The sequence below is a fragment of the Callorhinus ursinus genome, unplaced genomic scaffold (assembly GCF_003265705.2).
Source record: "Callorhinus ursinus isolate GAN/ISIS: 27379988/994484 unplaced genomic scaffold, GSC_fseal_2.0 scaffold17, whole genome shotgun sequence".
In the NCBI taxonomy this organism is placed as follows: domain Eukaryota; kingdom Metazoa; phylum Chordata; class Mammalia; order Carnivora; family Otariidae; genus Callorhinus; species Callorhinus ursinus.
In genome coordinates, this window is record NW_027397079.1 from 15,951,367 (window position 1) to 15,970,917 (window position 19,551).

At 45.5% G+C, this 19,551-nt stretch overlaps 1 protein-coding gene across 4 annotated transcripts in view; it reads right to left on the reverse strand.

The window, feature by feature from the left end:
* Positions 1–19,551, reverse strand: part of ACSL1 (acyl-CoA synthetase long chain family member 1) — a 71,251-nt gene that overhangs the window by 8,189 nt on the left and 43,511 nt on the right. For 3 of the 4 annotated variants that reach the window (XM_025886179.2, XM_073902303.1, XM_025886180.2), the window contains exons 4-14: positions 17,448–17,512; positions 14,516–14,617; positions 11,760–11,859; positions 11,138–11,316; positions 8,167–8,199; positions 7,943–7,994; positions 7,355–7,428; positions 4,985–5,062; positions 3,170–3,304; positions 1,658–1,792; positions 620–715 (exon numbers count right to left, since the gene is read on the reverse strand). In XM_025886179.2, the coding sequence (XP_025741964.1) occupies positions 620–715; positions 1,658–1,792; positions 3,170–3,304; positions 4,985–5,062; positions 7,355–7,428; positions 7,943–7,994; positions 8,167–8,199; positions 11,138–11,316; positions 11,760–11,859; positions 14,516–14,617; positions 17,448–17,512 (1,049 nt within the window). Of the gene's footprint in view, positions 1–619; positions 716–1,657; positions 1,793–3,169; positions 3,305–4,833; positions 4,912–4,984; positions 5,063–7,354; positions 7,429–7,942; positions 7,995–8,166; positions 8,200–11,137; positions 11,317–11,759; positions 11,860–14,515; positions 14,618–17,447; positions 17,513–19,551 lie in introns of all 4 variants that reach the window. The other variant, XM_025886181.2, reaches the window with a different exon arrangement.

Consider the following 19,551-nt stretch of genomic DNA (forward strand, 5'->3'; position numbering starts at 1 on the left):
ACCTGTGCTGCAAGGGCACAGATCAGGACGTTCTTCTCACTCCTGAGTGATGGCTAACTGTGGGGACGAGTCTCTTTTTAAAGTCTGTTCAGAACTACTATGATAGCACCCAAACATCTTCACCCCCAACTCGACACCCCGGCCGCTGTCCACAGTCATCTTCTACTCGCCCTCCTATAGATAGGCCAGGGGGCCGTCGACACGGCCTGACAGGTCACACTGCACACGACCCACCCAGGAATGCACTCGGGGCTCTGGGCGCTCACGGCTGTGCCTCACACCGGTCCTATTGGTTGCCCGGTCTCAGCTGCCTCCTCCACCCCCTTTAAGGCAGGTTCTCTCCAGGGCTTGCAGGTCGGCTTATTACCTGCAACCCATCCCCATGCCCTCAGGCCGGATTAAAGGCAAGTTTCTTGGCTGGTGCTTTACCCGTCTGTGGTGGCCAGAGACGCATCATCTCCTGCCTTGGGGCAAAGACAGACACACTCCTGTCTCTAAGCAACCTGGGAATAACATGATCTTCCAAGCCAAAATGAGATACACACTTATGACTTTTTGGAAAGGAGAGTCCTGGGCTTGAAAAAGCCCAAGACAACCAGCCACATGACGCCCACCTCACCTGACAGCCGAGCGCTGCTCTCAGAAACGTCAGCACGGTGGCGGACACGGGCGCAGCTCCTGTGATCATCAGCCTGACTTTTCCTCCCAGGCTCGACTTACAAGGCAAGGAGAGGGGAGATATTGAGGGGCCGATGGCTGCACAGGGGCGGGCTCCTCAAAGACACCTTCTGGGAACCCGGGGCCCGGATCCACTAGCTCCTTCTCTGCAGGCCGCACGGAGCTCACCAACACGCGGAGAACTCACGGGCATTCAAAAGAGGAAGGCCTGGCTGGAGCTGGTTTCCTCCTGATGCTACACCCTTCTCTCTCAACGGGTATGAAAAACAAGCCAATACCTCTACCTGCAGGTATTTTGAAGGAATTAGAACAAGACTGTGGTGGGTTGGGAGGCAACCGCCACGTGTGGCATTTTGGGGGACAGAGTATTATTATTCCACATTCTTTACCACTGGTGCCTAAGAAATGAGTAACATACTTGTTTCAGAAAAGGAAAGCAAAACAAAAAATTAGAAAGGCCCAGGGTGCCTGGGTGGCTCAGTCAGTTAAGCGTCTGACTCTTGATTTCGGCTCAGGTCATGATCTTGGGGTCATGAGATGGAGCCCCACGTCGGGCTCTGTGCTCACCGCAGAGTCTGCTTGAGATTCTCTCTCCCCGCCTCCCGTGCTCCCTCTCTTTCTCTCAATAAATAAATCTTAAAAACAAAAAGCAGACTGATGAATCACTGAACTACTACATCTGAAACTATGTTGGCTAATTGAATTTAAATTAAAAAAAATAAATAAATAAAAAATAAATTACAGAGGCTCTACTACCCTGAGGTCTTTTCTGCCTTTCCATGTTACCATGTTGTTCGGGTTTGCATGGGACACTGAGATTTACGTACCGGCTTTGTCCTTAATTTTTAGAAATGTACCCGGATTACTAACAACGTGCCCTCCTCCCTCACCACCGCACCTCGCTTTAAGAAGGAGCCCTCATAGACACTCCGAAGCCCAAGGCAGTCTCCCTAGCAAACAAGAGTTGAGAATGTGGCACCTGTATCTTGTGGAAGATGAGTCTGTCCCACAGGCTATTGTTTCTAATGATGCCACTGCGAAGCTCTGCTTCTTTCCTCTTGGAGGCGAAGTCCAACAGCCATCGCTTCAGCGTGGTGTTTGCCTGCCCAAAAATCTGACGGGTGAAGAAGGAAAAGACAGTTACAAAATGACAAGGATGGTGAGAATCGAAAAGTCAGATAATAACAAGAGCTGGTGAAGATGTGGAGAAACTGGAGCCCTCGTCCGCTGCTGGGGGCGGGGAATGTAATAGGGCGCGGTTGCTTTGGAAAGCAGACTGGTAGTTCCTCAAATAGTGAAACATGGAAGTACCACGGGACCCAGCAATTCTGCTCCTTGGTAAAGTACCCAAGAGAAATGAAAACACGGGTCCACACAGACACTCGTATAGAATGCTCGTAGCATCATTCTGCATGCCAGCCAAGAAGTGACAACAACCCACAGGCCTACTGATGCATGAAGGGATAAATAAAATATGTTCTAGCCATACATCGAATATTACTTGGCCATTAAAAGGGAGGAAGTACTGTCACGTGCTCCCACATGGATGAACCTCGTGAAAGAGGCCAGTCACAAAAGAACACACGTTGTGTGATTCCATTTACATGACAGTCCGGAAGAAGGAAATCTACAGATTCAAAAAGTAGATTCGTTTTGCTTGGCGGTCGGAGGGGGTAGAGGACAGCTACTGGGCAGAGCCAGGGTTTCCTTCTGAGGTGATAAAAATAGGCTGTGGTGATGGTTGCAGAACTCTGTGAATATGCCAAAAACCTCTGAATTTTACACTTTAAACGGGTGAATTATATGGAATGTGAATTATATATCACAATCAAGCTGTTTTTAAAAGTTTTTTTTTAAAGGACCATTAAAAAAGAGAGAGAGAGGGGTTCTCATAGATCACAGAAGCCCTGCCTTATGATAAAGAGCATGAAAACTGCCCCGTCCAAATTTATCTTGAAGGCTGCTCATGTCACAACCCTGGTCTTGCCCGGGATGTGTGGTCCATGCCATAATGACCCCCCACAGAGGGGCTGGCATTCTCTCCATCCCTGGCTTGGCTTGTCACTTCTTTCCATGTGGCTAAGTAATGTTACATGTGCATGGGCATTACAATTTCTAGAACCATTTCATAGTTATAGTCATCATGGGATGCACTGAGCAACTTTATGAGCTAGACAGCAGGAGGAGGAGGTACCATAGTCCATCATGCAGATGAGAAAATAGAGGCTCTAAAGAGTTTACGGTACAAATAATATGACCTTCCATCTTCCACCTGTATGGCCCTTCCAGTTTACAAAGTATGTTCACCTGTTTTCTCTTATCATCTTCACCAAAGGCTCTGTGAGGTCAATGCATTCAGGCTTTACCGCTGGGTAAACCGCACTTTTTCGAGATCGCGTACAGAAGGTACCCGGAGGGCCCAATTCAAACCCAAGTCTCGGACTCTGGGTCCAGTGCTCTGTCCCCCACTCTGCTGCTCCTTGGAACTTACTCGGTCAAACATCCGGTTCAGCAGTCTGGGGACCACAGGAAAGACTGTGGGTTGAAGTGCCTTGAGGTCATCCATAAGCAGCCTGATATCTCCTTGGAAAAATCCTATTTTAGCTCCATGACACAGCATTACACACTAGGGCAGTAAACAAAAATAATCCACATGTCGTCATCAAAGCAGGGACTACGCAACATACACACAGACACACAAGGCTTCTGTTTTAGCATTTGGACCAGTTTCCAGAGACCATTAAGTTCCTGCATGTCGACAGCTTTTCAAAAAAACGCTCTTGCATTCCCTGGTCATTGCACAACATCAAAGTGTGGTTTTTTTCTCTTGATCCCCCTGAAGATAAAGGAGCTGGTAAGAAACCAGACTATGTTGTTTTTAGTGATAATCATGGAGCTTCTGCTGTTTTAGCTTGAGGATAAATAGCTGGTGAATGAATGACACGGTGTCATATAATCCAAATATTGTACTTGCCTGGAAACTTTAGGCCTAATTTATTCCCCCAAAACTTAGCTACTTGCAAACTTGGCTATTTGCCAGCTTATTAAAGTCTCATTTTTAAAATCTGAATCTCACGAAAAAATGTCTGAAAGGCCGCTGACTCTGTTGCAGTTCAGACACTGGGGCATCAAACAGCAGACTGGCTTGACTGTTCAGCTATAATCTACTGCACGGATTTGTTCCTGCCCGATGCAGATCGCACAGGCAAGCCATATGCACTTGACCCACAGTCAGCCTATCTTAAATTTTAAAGAGAAAGAGAGATTCAAAAGATGATGCCACGGACGTACAAATGGTCTCAGGCTTGAAAGCAGAAACCACTGGAAACGTACACCCTGGTTCATGGCTTAAAGACTCAAGCTCAGGGAGTGTGCTCCCAGGCACACTTCCAAAACCACCATTAGGTGTATATGGGCCATTATCAACTCATTTGAGATCGCTTTGGAAAGTCACAAGATCTCCTGAGGTGTGCAGGAGCCGAGGTAACAGGTGCAAGATGGGATCTCGTGACCCTTGATCCTTTAGGGTAAGTGCATCCTACGGGCCAGCAGCCAATCAAAGGGCCGCTCGCTCTCAGTGAGTCACCTCTCGATTCGTCTCGGTCACTGGCACCTCGCACAGTGCCTGGCACACAACTGGTGCTCAATAAATATTTGTTAAATGAATGAATGGTGCCCACTGTTTTTTCCTAGAAGTATATGATCCAACATTGCCCAAGAAGGAGAAGTGATGGTTCTCGTCACAGTTGTATACACTTGACCCAGGCCAAGGTTAGCTAAAGATCATCCTGCTTTTCCAAGGGCACTTGGAATATTGGTGAAAAAAATGAATCTTAGGCCGACTTGTGCATTATGAACAAGCCTAGTGAAAACCGGAAGCTATTTACAGAGGCAGAAGCTTCATGAGGCTTTGCAGGATGGCGTTCATAAAAATTCTACTTTTTACAGTTAATCTTTCTGGAATCATGCCCACGTGCATAGCCTTCAGAAGTCTGAGCGTCTAATTTTAAAATGAATGATTAAAGTTCAAGTATTCAGACCACCCCCACTTCCACTCCCAACATTTATACTCTCTTAAGTAATTGGCACCATTTCTAAAATGGGGCTGAGCAAAGAATTCTCTCTGGGGATGACAGTCTGCCCATGAAAACTTACCTGCAGCAGCTGCTCATACATGTGTGCAAGTGGTAAAAACGAAATGTGTGTGTCACTGGCATTCAAGGCAAGAACGCTCTGTAAAACACAACAACTTAGCAGAACACCAACAAACGAGCAAGCACAAAAAACAAAACAAAACAAGGCCTACCTCTACAACTCTTTCAAACATATGGGCGAGAGGCAAGAAAGATATCAAAGTATCATCTGGGGAAGGGTTGGCTGTATTCTGTAAGCAAAGACACCAGCAAGGAGAGAAGCATTAAGATTCCCAGTAATTTCCCATTTTATTTCAGAGCACACAATACCTTAATGCTAAGGAGGAGTACCGTTTGCTTACAATCTGCAGTTACTTCTCACCAAAGGATGAAATGAAAAAGCAACACTTTAATGCTTTTAATTATTCAATCGGAGTGGAGGTCGTTCCTCATGGTAAAGTAAACCCACTCCAGGCTTTAGTCCAAATAGGGAAAATTTTGTCCAAATTGGGATATTAATTAAGGGATCATGTGCTTTAATCATTTAGTATTTCAAAGTCACCAGACCCCACTGTCCAGCAAGCTCAATTCCACCTTAAGTAAGAAATAAAGGGTCCATTCCAACAGAACATAGCATATTATGTTGTGGAAATGAAAGATCTAGTCCAACATAAAATAGCATTTTATGTTGTAAAGGGATAGGAAGAGGGAAGATAAGAGAAATGGATTTCCAGGCTGCTTTAATTGATCGTATGAATGCATTTTGAGCATTTTAGTTTGATCAACATCTTTACCTGAATGGCCTGCTTTACACCCCACGAAAAAATGCCTCGGTTTGTTTAGTGCAAGCTCTGATCTGATACCATCTCCTATGAAATGCTGGTTTGTGATAGAGGTCTGCATCAAGGCTGAGCTGGACATCTGGTTTCCATTGCAAGGCTAAGAATGGGCTTTACTCAGAGCCAGGCAGAGTGAGGGTTTGCGCGGAATGTTCACGTAAGGAATTCTGGCCAAGCAAACCCAGCAACCCCAGAAGCATGTGATGTAGCCTGAACCTGCCACAATCTTAGATTAATTGTGTTCAAGTGTGATCTGCATCCCGACTAGTTCGTCTCAGGAGGAAACGGTTTATATGAGAAGTCAGACTCGGTAATTTCTACACTTTTCAGTTTTCTGATTTGGTACCCCAAGAAATGTGCATTAGCAAGATTAGAAGTTTTACGAAGTTGAGAATGCCCCGATCATATGATTAATTTTAAACAAAGTCTGTAATCATTTGCCTCAGTGAGCCACGAGTGTATTTTAAGTTTTCTTCGGAGGCTAATTAGGCAATTAAAGTTCCACCTAGGTGAGGTACTAAATGTTGAATTCTGTTTATGAAATACACGCCAAAAAAGGTATCTGGGACTAAGAAAGTGTGAGTGTAGGCGGGAGTGACACGGGCCTTTGTGTGGCCACCAAAGACATGCAGTCCCCAAAACCGCTGGGCGTGGGGGCTCCTGTCGTGAAAATGGGGGCTCACAGAAGAACCCTCCCAGAGACTGCAAAAGCAAATTATATAAAATGTGCAAAGGTATGAGGGAAAGGCATTATATTCCCCAAGAAGTACTTTTAAAACTCAAGTGTGAAATATACCCTTGCTGCTATGACCGAATTGTATCCCCCTCCTCCCCAAATTCGTGTTAAAGCCCTGACCCCCAATGTGGCTGGATTTGGGGAATGGAGCCCTGGGGAAGGTAATTCAGGTGAAATGAGGTCACGGGGTGGGGGACCTGACCCAGGAGGGCAGGTGTCCTTGCAAGCAGAGGACGACCTCTCGCTCATTCTCCATGCACACACAGAGGAAAGGGCAGGCGGGGGCACAGTGAGGGGGGGCTACCCACAGGCCAGGAAGAGCGCCCTCACCGGCAACCGAATTTGCTGATACTTTGATCATGGACTTCCAGCCTCTCGCACTGTGAGAAAATAAGTATCTGCCGTTCAAGCCACTACGCCTGTGTGATTTTGTTAGGACCACCCAGAAGCCTGGGACACCTGGGGGGACAAACTTTAAGGTTCCAGGAAACCAATGAAAGTTTAAGGCTTTAATCTTTCTTATAAAACGGAAGTGAAGTCAACTGTGATAAAGTATAATAATTCAGAAACCTTCCGTGTACCATTTAACATTTCATTTGTCCACTTAAAGAAATTATTTTCCCCACACTGGAACAGTAGGTAGGTAAGAGCACGAGAGAGCCATTCCTTCTTGGTCCTGTCCTGGAAACACTTATAGGGCAGTATCCATATAAAGTTGTACCCTATAAAAGTTATAATAACTTCTGTCAGTTCAGCTTTATGGTCACACGCAGCAGTTGGGAGATTAGGTCCACAATGAAAACAATTTGAGGGCAGGTGACCTCAGATCATATTAAAGCTCAGATCTTCTCTCTACCTCAAATACAGCAGGGGCCGAACATGGCGGGGCTACCTTCACCACTCTCAGTCTTGAGGCCTCATGCCAACCAAAGAACACAAAGAAAGATGACAAAATCCCCACAGTTTACCTCTGTGACTTTCACAAAAGCTGAACAATCGCTCACTACATTTCGATGAGTGATCAGTGCTCCTTTGGGGTTGCCTGAGGAACACAGAGGAGCAGAGCAAAGTTAGAGAAAGTCCATCCAAAAGTGAAATTAAGGAAGCCAAGGACCCTGTATAATTGGGTTATGCCCCTAGCCTTAGGTGCACCCAGGAAAGCCAAACATTGAATGACCTTACATTCCGGAACAATCTGCCATACTTTACATGAAACTTTTTATCATAAACAACCTTTATTAACACAGGTGACTTTTAGAGGGCACGTAAAAGGAGAAAACGCAGGAATTTTATTTCTGGACATCAAATGTTGGTTTGTCCCAGGAAATGGGGAATCTACTGTTGCCTTCCATAATCGTCCGAGGAAGTACACGGCACGCTCAGGTTCTGAGAAGGTCGGATACCGCAACAAGGGAAGAGCGCTCGAGCCCCTCTGGGTCCTCTGCTTTCGGTCCATCTGTAGCTCAACTAAGTCCCCCGTCACCCACCATCCAAGAAAAGGGGCAGGGGGTACACACTTCCAGATCCACTCAGAAGCGACCACATTTCAAACTTACCCGTAGTGCCACTGGTGAAACAAATGACCGCAAGATCTTCAGGTGCTGGAGGCTACAGCACATTAAACAAAACAAACAAGACAAAACACAACCGAGGTGGTATAAGTCAGAACCGAAAAGAAAACTGTTAAGAAGCCATTTGCTAACCCCCAAGATCTGTACTAGTCTCGGAGACAACTAGATATTGGAAGGGCTGAAGCAGGGGGCTGACATGATGAACTTACCTTCGGCCTCTGTCTGTTGGCTCTTCCCAGGTCCTTAATAAGAAGAGAAAAATGAAATCTTAAATGGAAATATTTTCTAAATGTAAAGAAGAAGGTGACATCCAGTCACTTCCAGCTGACTTTACTGTGGGATTCACTTATCGCTGGCTCAGACAACAGACATTTAAAATGAAAGAAACTGGCAATTTTAATAAACCTGAAGCGAAATATTTATGCGTTGTTCTCAGACGCCATTTTCCAGTTGTCTTCTCTCGTACATAAAACCATACAAATGGTATAAGGACTAGTCTTTGAACAGGATTTACTCAAAAGACAGGAATCAGAGTCTTTGACAATGGATTTCTTGCCCCCATTCCTACACCCTTTCATGGCCTTTAGCAAAGCCCGGCTCTTAACCAACATCAAACCATAATCATAACACAAGAACTGACGATGTTCCGCATCCTCCCAAAAATCACCCAATTCTGGGTAACTGGCATCTTCTTCAGTCTGGAGAGAAAAACCAATCTCTGCCAGATGAAATGCTAGAGGCTCAAATATCTGTACTCCCCACATGGAGTGGATGAAAAAAAAAAAGATTTGGGAACCCTCAATTATAAAACAGTCCTCTTGAATGGACATAAAGAACAGCAGGTTCATTTCTGAGGGGCGCATCTCTCAGCAGCTGGCTTCCCCGTCACTACCAGGGGGTCATTTCGATGCTCTTCAGTTCACTGCACAGAGGCATCTCTGTGGCCACTTTAATTAGCTATTAATTTTGCTAATGAACCATTTATATTCTTTTCCTATTAAAACTGAATGGCTTGAATGAGCATATGGAGTGAGCATGCCTAGAATTAAATGGAAATCTGATGAATGTGCTCAGGGCTCAGGGAGTTTCTGCCCGGTGTATGGTTTTAAACTGTTTTTAATCTTAATTACATTTTAAATTATATCTATAAACAGACCACTGATTCAAAATAGGAACAGAGAAGTCCGAAGAGAAGTCAACCAAGAGCTGAAGCAATGGTAATTCCATTTTTTTTTCCCAAAAGAATCTTCATCAGACCCAAATCTCCACTCGTCTGTTCAAAATTCTTACATAACCTCAGTAGTTACATGCGATTTGGCTTTTAATTTATCAGGATCAAACATTATCCAAATGAGTGCCCTATTAGCCAAGAAAGTCCACGGCCTCAGACCTAAGGACAGTATGTGGAAGAGAGGACAGCGACCATAAAAATAAATGGGTTCCCATCTTCAGGCTCTAAATGCCAAAAACAAAACACTTTAACCAGAAGAAAAACCGAATTCTGGTTAATGATTAGCATGCTGCAGTATTTAGGGGTGACAAAGACTAGAAGTTAATGAAAATGCATTAACATAATAGATTCATGAACGAATGGAGGGACGGAGTGGGGCACCAGTACATGATGAAGCAAATATATCAAGATGCTAGCTGTGGGGTGCTTGGGGCTTGTACGGCAGTCTACTGCTCAATTCTCCCAACTTGCTTGCCTGTTTGAGGATTTTCATAAAAAAATACCAAAAAAAGCAAAAATTCCAAATACCAATATTTCTCTTTTTGATCCTATAAAACTATCTATTACTATAAACTTGATCATACGACCAACCACAGAGCCAATTTTAAACCCACATCTTGAAAATTAACCTTTTGCTTACAAAATTTTTAAAAAGCAAGTATGAATCATAGTACACGGGGAAGTGTAGAACAGTGTCTTTTATAAAATAGAGCTTTTAATATAAACTTCATATTACAATCTTAACTTACCTAAATTTTTTCATCTTAAAATTACCTCATCGTAGAGCCGTCGAAAAATACCAAAAAATTCCTGTGTGTATATGCGTGTGCGCGTGTGTGCGTGTGCATGTTTGTGTGGTGGGGTTAGGGAGAAGCAGGAAAGAGGGGAGGAAATGATGACATTATTGTGAGCAGCGATCAGACGTGAAAAAACAAACGTGCAGAAACACTAGGTAGAAAGCTAGCTAAAAGCCCAAGTAAACGGTATACCACACCCGTTCTTAAGGACTCAGCTTCTCTGCTACTCTGTGTGCGTGCATGTGTGTGCGCGCGCGCACGTACGTGTGTGTGTGTGTGTGTGTGTGTGTGTGTGTGTGTGTGTGTGTACAGGTATGTGGCAGAGGCTCTGTTAGAACAAATTACAGTTTCCCTATGAAGGCTAAGTTCCTCCGTAAAGGTATTACATAGATCCTAGTTTGTAGCCTCCAATTCCTTGTAGAAGGAGAACTATAAATAAAATTTGAAACCCTATTTATAACAGTTCCAGGAAAATGTTTATAACATTTTCGGAAGGAGAACAACTTACCGTATTTAGCCTATTCCAGTGATAGGTACCTGACAAGATCCAGCTCTTACCAGCTTCTTGGGATTAAACTCTAATCCAAATCCTACTGGGAGAATCAGCTTCTTACACGATGTGATGTCAAACAACCAATTTAAACATAGGCCCCACTCATTTTCCTAGAATGGTTACCTTTAAAGTTTTGATTAATGTGAATCTTAAGAAATTTAATATAAAAATAAACCAAATCCAACATCTATGCTAGAAATTCACAACTTGGGAAAAAGAATAATGAGGCAGATTTCTGTAGCTGGCTCTGTTTTAGAAACAAATCAGTAAGTAAATGGCATGAAAGCGTATAAGAACATACAAACTTAAATCTCTGCCTGAATTGGAAATGCACATTTCTACCATATATTGGCGTGGCTTGTCAGTACTCTAGAATAAGTATGTGAGCACTGCAACTTGCTTTATGAGAATACTTTCTATGTGATGAGTTCACAGTGGGGCATGCGTGTAGAATTCTTCTTTCCAGTAAGGAGACAGGAATTTCCACTCTGCATCTGTTATGGGCTGCCGAGCTGGGATTGTGTGATTGCAAAGGATACCACATTTGAGCCAAAATGGCCTCAGGGGCACCTATCAGAGAAGTGGGCAGGATGACTCACCTCCATTGCCTTCATACTGATGATTTCCACGCCACACCTTTTGCCTCGTTCCAACAGATCGATGCCATAGGAGTCCATGAGGACAATGGTTTTAAGGCCTGGTGTTAACTTATTTTCTACACCATCTAATAAAAGGTTGGCCTTCTCTGGCTTGTCAACAAAAACCAGAGAGAGTTCAGCTGGGAAGGAAGAGATACAAGGAAGAATGAGCTTTGAGATATTAAAAGCCTGACTGTATCTGACATCTGACACCAGGTTATTTTAAGGACTAGTCTTTGAATAGAAAGATAGATGTGCATTTAAACATAAAATCCCGGGGGCGCCCGGGTGGCTCAGTCAGTGAAGTGTCTGCCTTCAGCTCAGGTCATGATCCCGGGGTCTGGGGACTGAGCCCCATGTTGGCCTCCCTGCTCAGGGGAGAGTCTGCTTCTCCCTCCCCCTCCACCCCTCCCCCGGTTCTTATACTCTCTCTCTCTCTCTTCCTCTCTCTCTCTCAAATGAATAAATAAAATCTTTAAAAAAATAAACATAAAATGCCTGTCAAATCAAATATAACCAAATGTAAAGTGACCAAATCTAGCTGATAACTAGGCCAACGTCCACCCGGAGACCACAGACATACCTTTGTTGACTATGTAGGTGATTGCTTCTGTTCCAAGGGTATCGTAGAGGGGAACGATCACCATAGAGTAAGCAAAGCATCCCTGTTCAATGATCACCCACTAAATGAACAGTAAAGGTCGGGGGGAGAAAACGAGATGTCATCATGGAACCACTCCAAGGAGAACAACACTCTAGAGAGATTCAAAGTGGAAACACGAGACGTGGCAAAATTCACATTTGTGTGTCTACTACTATGTGCCAGGCACCATGAGAGACTCATCATGAGAACAAAACACCTGCCCCCTTCTTAGAAGGAAAGAGCAATCTGCCAGAAGAACTGAGGCAAATATGTGAAAAGCTAATTAACAATACAAGAGAGTGACCGACGTGGACACGAGGGAGCCCACGGTGGGCCACCTTTGCGGGGAAGGTAACTGAGCTCACCCTTTGCCAAGGCAGCACGGTTTGGACAGAGAGAAAGGCAAGGAGACCTCAGTAGTGGGGACTGCATGATGGGGAGCAGGGAAGAGCAGGGTGAGCACCCTGGCCGGAATGGGTGTTCCAGTAGGCAAGGCTATGGTGGGCAGGAGCAAGGCCGCAGCGAGGGAGGGGCCTGGCTCCATTCCCCGGGGGATGCACAGCTGCGGAGGGCTTCTCAGCACAACAGAGGCCCTGGGGCCCAAGGAAGATCAACCTGGCAGCTGTGTGCAGTAGGACCTGGGGACTGGGGAGGGAGGGACACACACTTGCGTAACAGGAAAAATGTTCTGGCAAAATCTTCCCAGAAAAGTGACGAAGGGAAAGACGTGATACAGTAACTGGTCCCCTTGCCTCTAAACTCATCAGCCATGTGGCAACTACTCAGTCTACACAGCAAACATGGTGAAATCAGCCTTTCACTTAAAATGCTTGGCGGCACCGTTACCTCCAGCTGCAGTTCCGGGAACCCCCTGCAGAATGCCGACGCGCGGCACAGATAAAGATGTCGCTGCTGTGGGAAGGGTGCATGACACACTCATATTCCCTCGGCCCAGAACTATTTTTCCCCCTTTGCTTTCCTGGCACCAGTGTGAAGCTGCGAACATGGAGGTCAGGTCCAAGCTCCTCAGCAGGGTCATGTGGTACATGCAGTCCTGTCTCTCCTGCACCTCCAAGCTCTACCATAAGAAAATGCCTCCTTCCCCAACACAGCCATGCTGCTTGATGCAAACATGTGCTTGTTCCTGACATTCCCTTGGCTCCCCCACCCTCATATTCTTCAACACGCCCCTGGAAGGCCACCTCCAGGAAGTCCTCCTTGACTGAGCTCCCATAATCCTTTTTCCCTGTGTCCACACTTACCACACTACAGAGAAAGCATCAGCTTATGGGCCGGTGTTCCCTCACATGGTACCTTACGAGGAGGATCCAAGTCACTGTGGTGCTTTGGAGCCTCACAGTGCCTGGCATATAGCAGGTGCTCAATAAACATTTATTAAACTCGCTGATAAATACAGGAAGGAGCTTACTCTGTGAAGTAAGGAATACCTGTCCTCGTGATAGATTCATTATAAAATTCCACTCGTGCAAAAATCTGGGTTGTGTTCCCTTGAAGGAGTTTTCCTTGCGATGAAAGAAACTAAATTTCATGAGCCTGGTCGTCCAGCTGTGGGAAAATGCTCTTTTTTCCCTTGCCAATACATAAAACTGTAGGAAACCATCCTCATTTATAAAACAGTCAGTAGCACAGGGATGGAGCCCACACGTCTTTTGGACACAAGAATCAATTCAATTCCTTCAAGCTTAGGTGCTTGAATTTTTCCCAGCCAAGTTATGCCACTAATTTGTTCATGAGCGCTATAAGCAACAGCTCCAAAAGGGCTTCCCCCATAAACTGACCTTTAATGCAAGGATCTGCAGTACAGTGCAGCGGACTTGACAGCCAGATAGACTGCACACCCACATTAAGGCTGACTCACGGTCAAGGCACTTTCCCCGCTGCTCAGAGTATTTTAAATTTTGTAACCTGATCAGAGGGCAAGCTCCTACCTTTCAGAGAGCAAAGAGGAGAGTCCGCAACTGACAAAAATGTGTCCAAGTTTCTCTACAATTTACGGATGCTATTTTTCTAATCACAGACAGAAGCCTTAAGGTAAGACGATTCTTTGTGAGTTATTTGTTCTAGTAACCTCTTTGTTAGTTTTTGTTTGGGACCTGGTTTTAAAAAAACAAAGCCAACAATCCAAAAAGTGATTCCCCCTACCCACTGCAACATAAAGGCCAAGGAGGCCTTGGCTTGGGCTTTCATATGTGGCACTTTTTAAAAAATTTTATTTATTTTTACTTAAATTCAATTAACATATAATGTATTATTGGTTTCAGAGACAGAGGTCAGTGTTCATCAGTCTTATATAACACCCAGTGCTCACTACATCACGTGCCCCCCTTAATGTCTGTCACCCAGTTACCCCATCCCACCACCTCCCCTCCAGCAACCCTCAGTTTGTTTCCTATGGTTAAGAGTCCCTTATGGTTTGTCTCCTTCTGTCATTTCATCTTGTTTTATTTTTTCCTCTCTTCCCCTATAATCCTCTGTTTTGTTTCTTAAATTCCACCTATCAGCGAGATCATAAGATAACTGTGTCACTTTCTAAGGAATAACACAGAGACATATATTCTGAGTAGAGATCAGAGCACAAAATTAGGTCCCAGGCAAAGGTAGGTGTGACCTCCCAACTGGCTCTTCCATCTGAGAACTCTCAACACCACACACAATTGTTGTCTCATGGTCAATACCTCAGGCCTGTTCTGAGCGAAGATGCCAATGAACTGATCCGGGGCAGCCTTGAAGCCCTTCTGGATGAGTGCTGAGCCCACACACTCGGATATCTCTGCAACCTAGAACAGGGAGGACAAACACCAGGAACTGCGTCAGGCCCAACGCAAGGAGCAAAGCTCACCGGGTGACAGCCAAGCCCGACATCTTGGCCAGCAAGCAGCCCCACACCGAGGGGGAGAGCGGGAGCAAACAGGCACTCCTTTTGCTCTACATTTTTGTAAAACGCAAGGCCTGTTTCATCGGAATGCACTATTAAGGAAACTGATCACAGGGTTCCTCCGGTGAAGCGGGCGAATCAGATCCCGACAGCTGCAGGTCACAGAACAGTGGATGCCAGGCCTTCTTACACATTTCTATTTTATACTTTAGTTTTATAAAATTATAGAAGTAGTACAAGGACACAGAATTATAATTATTATTATTACTGTGACTATTGGTAGTTATAAAGAGCAGCAAAGCAGCCAAAACTTGTCATTTGCTATAAATACAGAAAGAGCAAATTTGGGGGACACCTTCAAAAAATGTGTAACAATTTTAAGTAAAATAAATAAATAAGAAAATAAATGCTCTTATTGAAAGTAAAAACAGGCAGATTCATAACAATTGGGTAGGACTATAAACCTGGCTCTGTCCTCTCCCCATTCCCGTCCCAAAGTAACTAAAAAAAAATTTGTTTTTAATCTTCAAATTTGGAATAATTTTCTTGATTCTCAGTTGCTGGCTTCTCAAGAACACTTTGAAATTGCACCCACGCCTGTAGGGAATAAAGCCACACCTGTGCTGGCCCCGAACTCTATTTGTCCTGGCACATAGCGCCACTGCACTCTGCCTATGGGAAGGAGAGCTGACACAGGTGAGGTGACAGCAAAAATGATATGCACATGCTTATTGGTTTTCTACCCACAGCCTGTTTCACAACCTCTGCTTGCACGTCGGGGATGGGAACCCAGGAAATGCTGCCGTGGTTTGCAGAGCGTATCGGGATAATCTGCAGGCATTTCTAGCTCTAGAGAGAGGCTCCGTACCTTTCTTGAGAAAACCTCAAAGGGGCTCCTAGCCCCACAAAGGTCAAGAGTCGCTAGGCTAACGAAAACATTTGAATGTACAAATCCAGAGTTGGCTTCCATGGGTCTAGTTTTATTTATTTATTTTTAAAGACTTTATTTCTTTGATAGAGAGCACAGCAGGGGGAGCGGGGAGAGGGAGAGGGAGAAGCGGCTTCCTGCGGAGCGGGGAGCCCGATGCGGGGCTCTATCCCAGCACCCTGGGATCATGACCTGAGCCGAAGGCAGACCCTTAGCCGACAGCCACCCAGGCGCCGCCCCCCCCAGCCCCCGCCCCGTGGGTCTAGTTTTAGATCATCTAGTTTTAGATAGCCTCTCGCTGAAATGTACAAAAACACAGATTAACGCCTTCAGAAAATGCAGTGATATTCAATCCACCTCAAAAAATCCAATTTGCCATGGACTTGCCTTCTCTGCCTTCCAGCCAGCAAACAACAGAAGGAACCAGACAGCACTTGGGGATTCTGTGAGGCCTGAAGCCCCACCATGCAACATTTATGTGTCCAACACACATCAACTGTTTATACACCATGTATGAAAATGAGGAGGCTCTGCAGCAACTTTATTTTGGCTCTGGTAATGCAAAATAAAAGGAGTGGATTCCCTTTGGCCCCTGGGGCTACACAGCTCATCGCTCCTTCCACAAGGAAGGGACACCGAGCTGTTTTGCCTCTTTGCTCTCTGTCAAGAGCTACGCAAGCAAAGCCTTTGCATTTCATTCCTCCTCAGAGGAGTGCAGGGGAAGAAAGTGTGGTGTGTGTCTCAGTCTAGGGAGGGCCTCAGGAGTTCCTTGTGGCTCCTTGGGGCTCCTCGTGACCATCCCCTGTCACGTACACTCCAGAGCGTGCCAACTGCTAGAAGCACCCTTCACACCAAACGGGGAAGGAGGAAGCTCATTTGTATTCACGAATGCCACAGGACGACCTGCCCTAGAGCACAGAGCCGTTTCCTGGACAGCTGTGCTGGAAACAAAAGGCAGCAGAGCGGACACTTCCAGTGGCTCCCATACACCCCTGGGGTCCTACATCCATGGAGGGGGAGGAGCAGGAGCTTCGAGATATCCTGTTATCATGATAAAAATAAAAAGCAATGTCTTCCTGCTCTGCTCCCTGCTGTCAGAAACTATTTAAACAGCTGCAGCTGTGGATCAGCTGGGCTTGCAGAGGGACAAGAATAAATCCACCCAGATCCCAGCTTCCTTTGTGCTTGTACGGTACTGCAGGTGTCACCCCTGAACCTCTGTACCTCTCGCTATGGCTGCCCTGGGGTTCAATGTCACACCAGCCCCAAGCTGGTCAGGTTCATATGATGCACTGAAGAGCCCTAGACCAGAAGATGTGGAGCTCACTTCCAGTCCTGTTTCTGCCACTGACCAGCTGTGACCTTAGGCGAGTCCCATCCTTTGCTAGGGGATGTTTTCTCATCTATAAAATGAGAGAGTTGCTCTATACTGGAGCTTCTAAGTATCTCTAGTACCCCACAAGGCAGAGAATTTCTATCCCCCCATGGGCTCTGGGAGAGAGTCACCTGCTTCAAGCACATTTCTAGAATGTCATCATAGAATTATATTCTACCCCACAACGCATCCACTTAAGTTCTACAGGAAAGTGCTTTTGACCCACCAATTAAGTTACTTAACCAGTCTTTCCCAAATCTTTGTGTAAAACTTCTCCCTTTGGATGATACATGTTTACCCCAGAGCTCTGAGCTAGTCCAGCGCACAGATTCTATAGCAAGTTTACAGCCCTCACAGTCAGTGGTTCCAAGAATGGATGGATTTCAGCCCCACGGCATGCATAAGGACCCAGAGAACCAGAAAACTCACCTGTTTGTATGAAAGCCATTCGTAGGGTTGGTCTGGCTTCCGAGAGCCTAAACATGGGCCGTTATCTAAAAAAAGGAAAAAAAAGGAAAAAACAAAAAAAAATGGATTTAACATGCATAAATATTCTAATTTGTATCCCACTTTATTCTACAAAATATCAGGTAGACTTTGGTCCCCAGATTAGAAATAAGGAGTTCAGACTGGAAATGTGTTCTCCCTGGGTTCTAGTCTGATGTTTTGTTTGTTTCTGTTTTGTTTCTTAAATGGGGCAGAAGAAGAGGAAAAATAAGAGAATATGAGGCAGGGGAGCCCGAGTGGCTCAGTCGGTTAAGCCTCTGCCTTGGGCTCGGGTCATGATCCCGGGGTCCTGGGATCGAGTCCCACATCAGGCTCCCTGCTCAGTGAGGGGGGTCTGCTTCTCCCTCTCCCTCTGCTGCTCCCCCTGCTTGTGCTCTCTCTCTCACTCACTCTCTCTCAAAGAAATAAATAAAATCTTAAAAAAAAAAAAGGACATGAGGCAAATACAATTTTTAAGGACACTCAGTTTGTGAATTCTTCCATACCCTATTGATTTAGAAAGGAGTCAGTAGCTGCATGGTAAAGAAATCCTGGTGTAGATTTTCAGAAGAATTCCTCAAAATTTCTAACGTGTGATGCATTCTAACTTAGGATATAAGAAGGAAAAGATGACTCTTAATTGCCCAAATTCTGACGACCTGGGATGGGCTTACACGGGTGAAACCTTAATTGCAGAGCAACAAAAATGAGGAAAAGAGGCTAAATCAAGAGAAAATAAGTGGATATTTGTGAAAGCAAAAACTAAAGAAATATCAGGATGTGCCCTGACTCTAACTTACATACTGAGTAAGTAGGAAGCAAGAAGACCCATATTAAGTATTCACACTAAGGGCTAGCATAGTAATAAATATCACTCGAGTCATTTATATTTGGAATCATGGGATTCCTTCTACAGATTAACTCCAAGCTCACTTCATGCTCAGTTTGTAGCTGTTGAAGGAAAAGCTACGTTCACCTAAAAAAAGAGAGAGAGAGAGAGAGAGAGAGAGAGAAAGCTGCCATGTTCCGATGATCAGAGCTGACCACATACAAGAATGCTGCCTAACTAAAACCCAGGCTCACCCAACAGCTTTGTGGTAGGCTGGGCCTCCTCACTCTTTCTACAGCGTGTTTTTTGTCATCTCCCCTCTGGAACAGGGGATCTACATTTCTGTTTTGTTTTGTTTTAAGATTTTATTTATTTGACAGAGAGAGACACAGCGAGAGAGGGAACACAAGCAGGGGGAGTGGGAGAGGGAGAAGCAGGCTTCCCGCGGAGCAGGGAGCCCGAAGCGGGGCTCGATCCCAGGACCCCGGGATCACGACCTGAGCCGAAGGCAGACGCTTAACGCCTGAGCCACCCAGGCGCCCCTCTACATTTCTGTTTTGAGACTGTAACGTATGCAGCTTCCCCACTCTGGGTTTGAGTGTCAGCTAAGGTGTCCTGATCCGGTTTGGGGGCCTGGAGGATGGGGGCAGGAAGGCAGAGCATGGCCCCATCGACCGCCCTGATGAGGCTGGGTCCAGGACACGGAGTTTTGTCCCGGAGAAGAGAAGTGGGATTTGCGCGTGTGCGGGTCAGTCCTGAGGATGGGGAGGACCCAGGCTGGACCGATTCACTGCTTCACACTGACTTTTGGCTGTCTCTACTGCTCTGACGAAAACAGAAAGAGCACAAAGGGCCTCATTCTCAGACCCTCTGCCATTCACAGGGACTGCAGTGAAGACCAGGCTGGACACCTCAAGTTCCATCAGTTGTTTTCAGACATGTGCCATATGAAACGTTATTTTATTCTTCGAGAACAGGGACTGGCAATGTCTAGGCTGTGGCCAAATCAAGCCTGCCACCTGTTTTTGTAAACACAGTCTTATGGAACACAGCCTTACTCGTTCATTTACATATTATCTAAGACCTTCAGCTGGCAGGCCTAACAGAGACCATGTGGCCCAAAGAGCCTACATATTTACTATCTGGCCCTTTTCAGAAAAGGTTTGCAGGGGCGGAGCGAGATGGCGGAGGAGTAGGAGACCTGGATTTCGTCTGGTC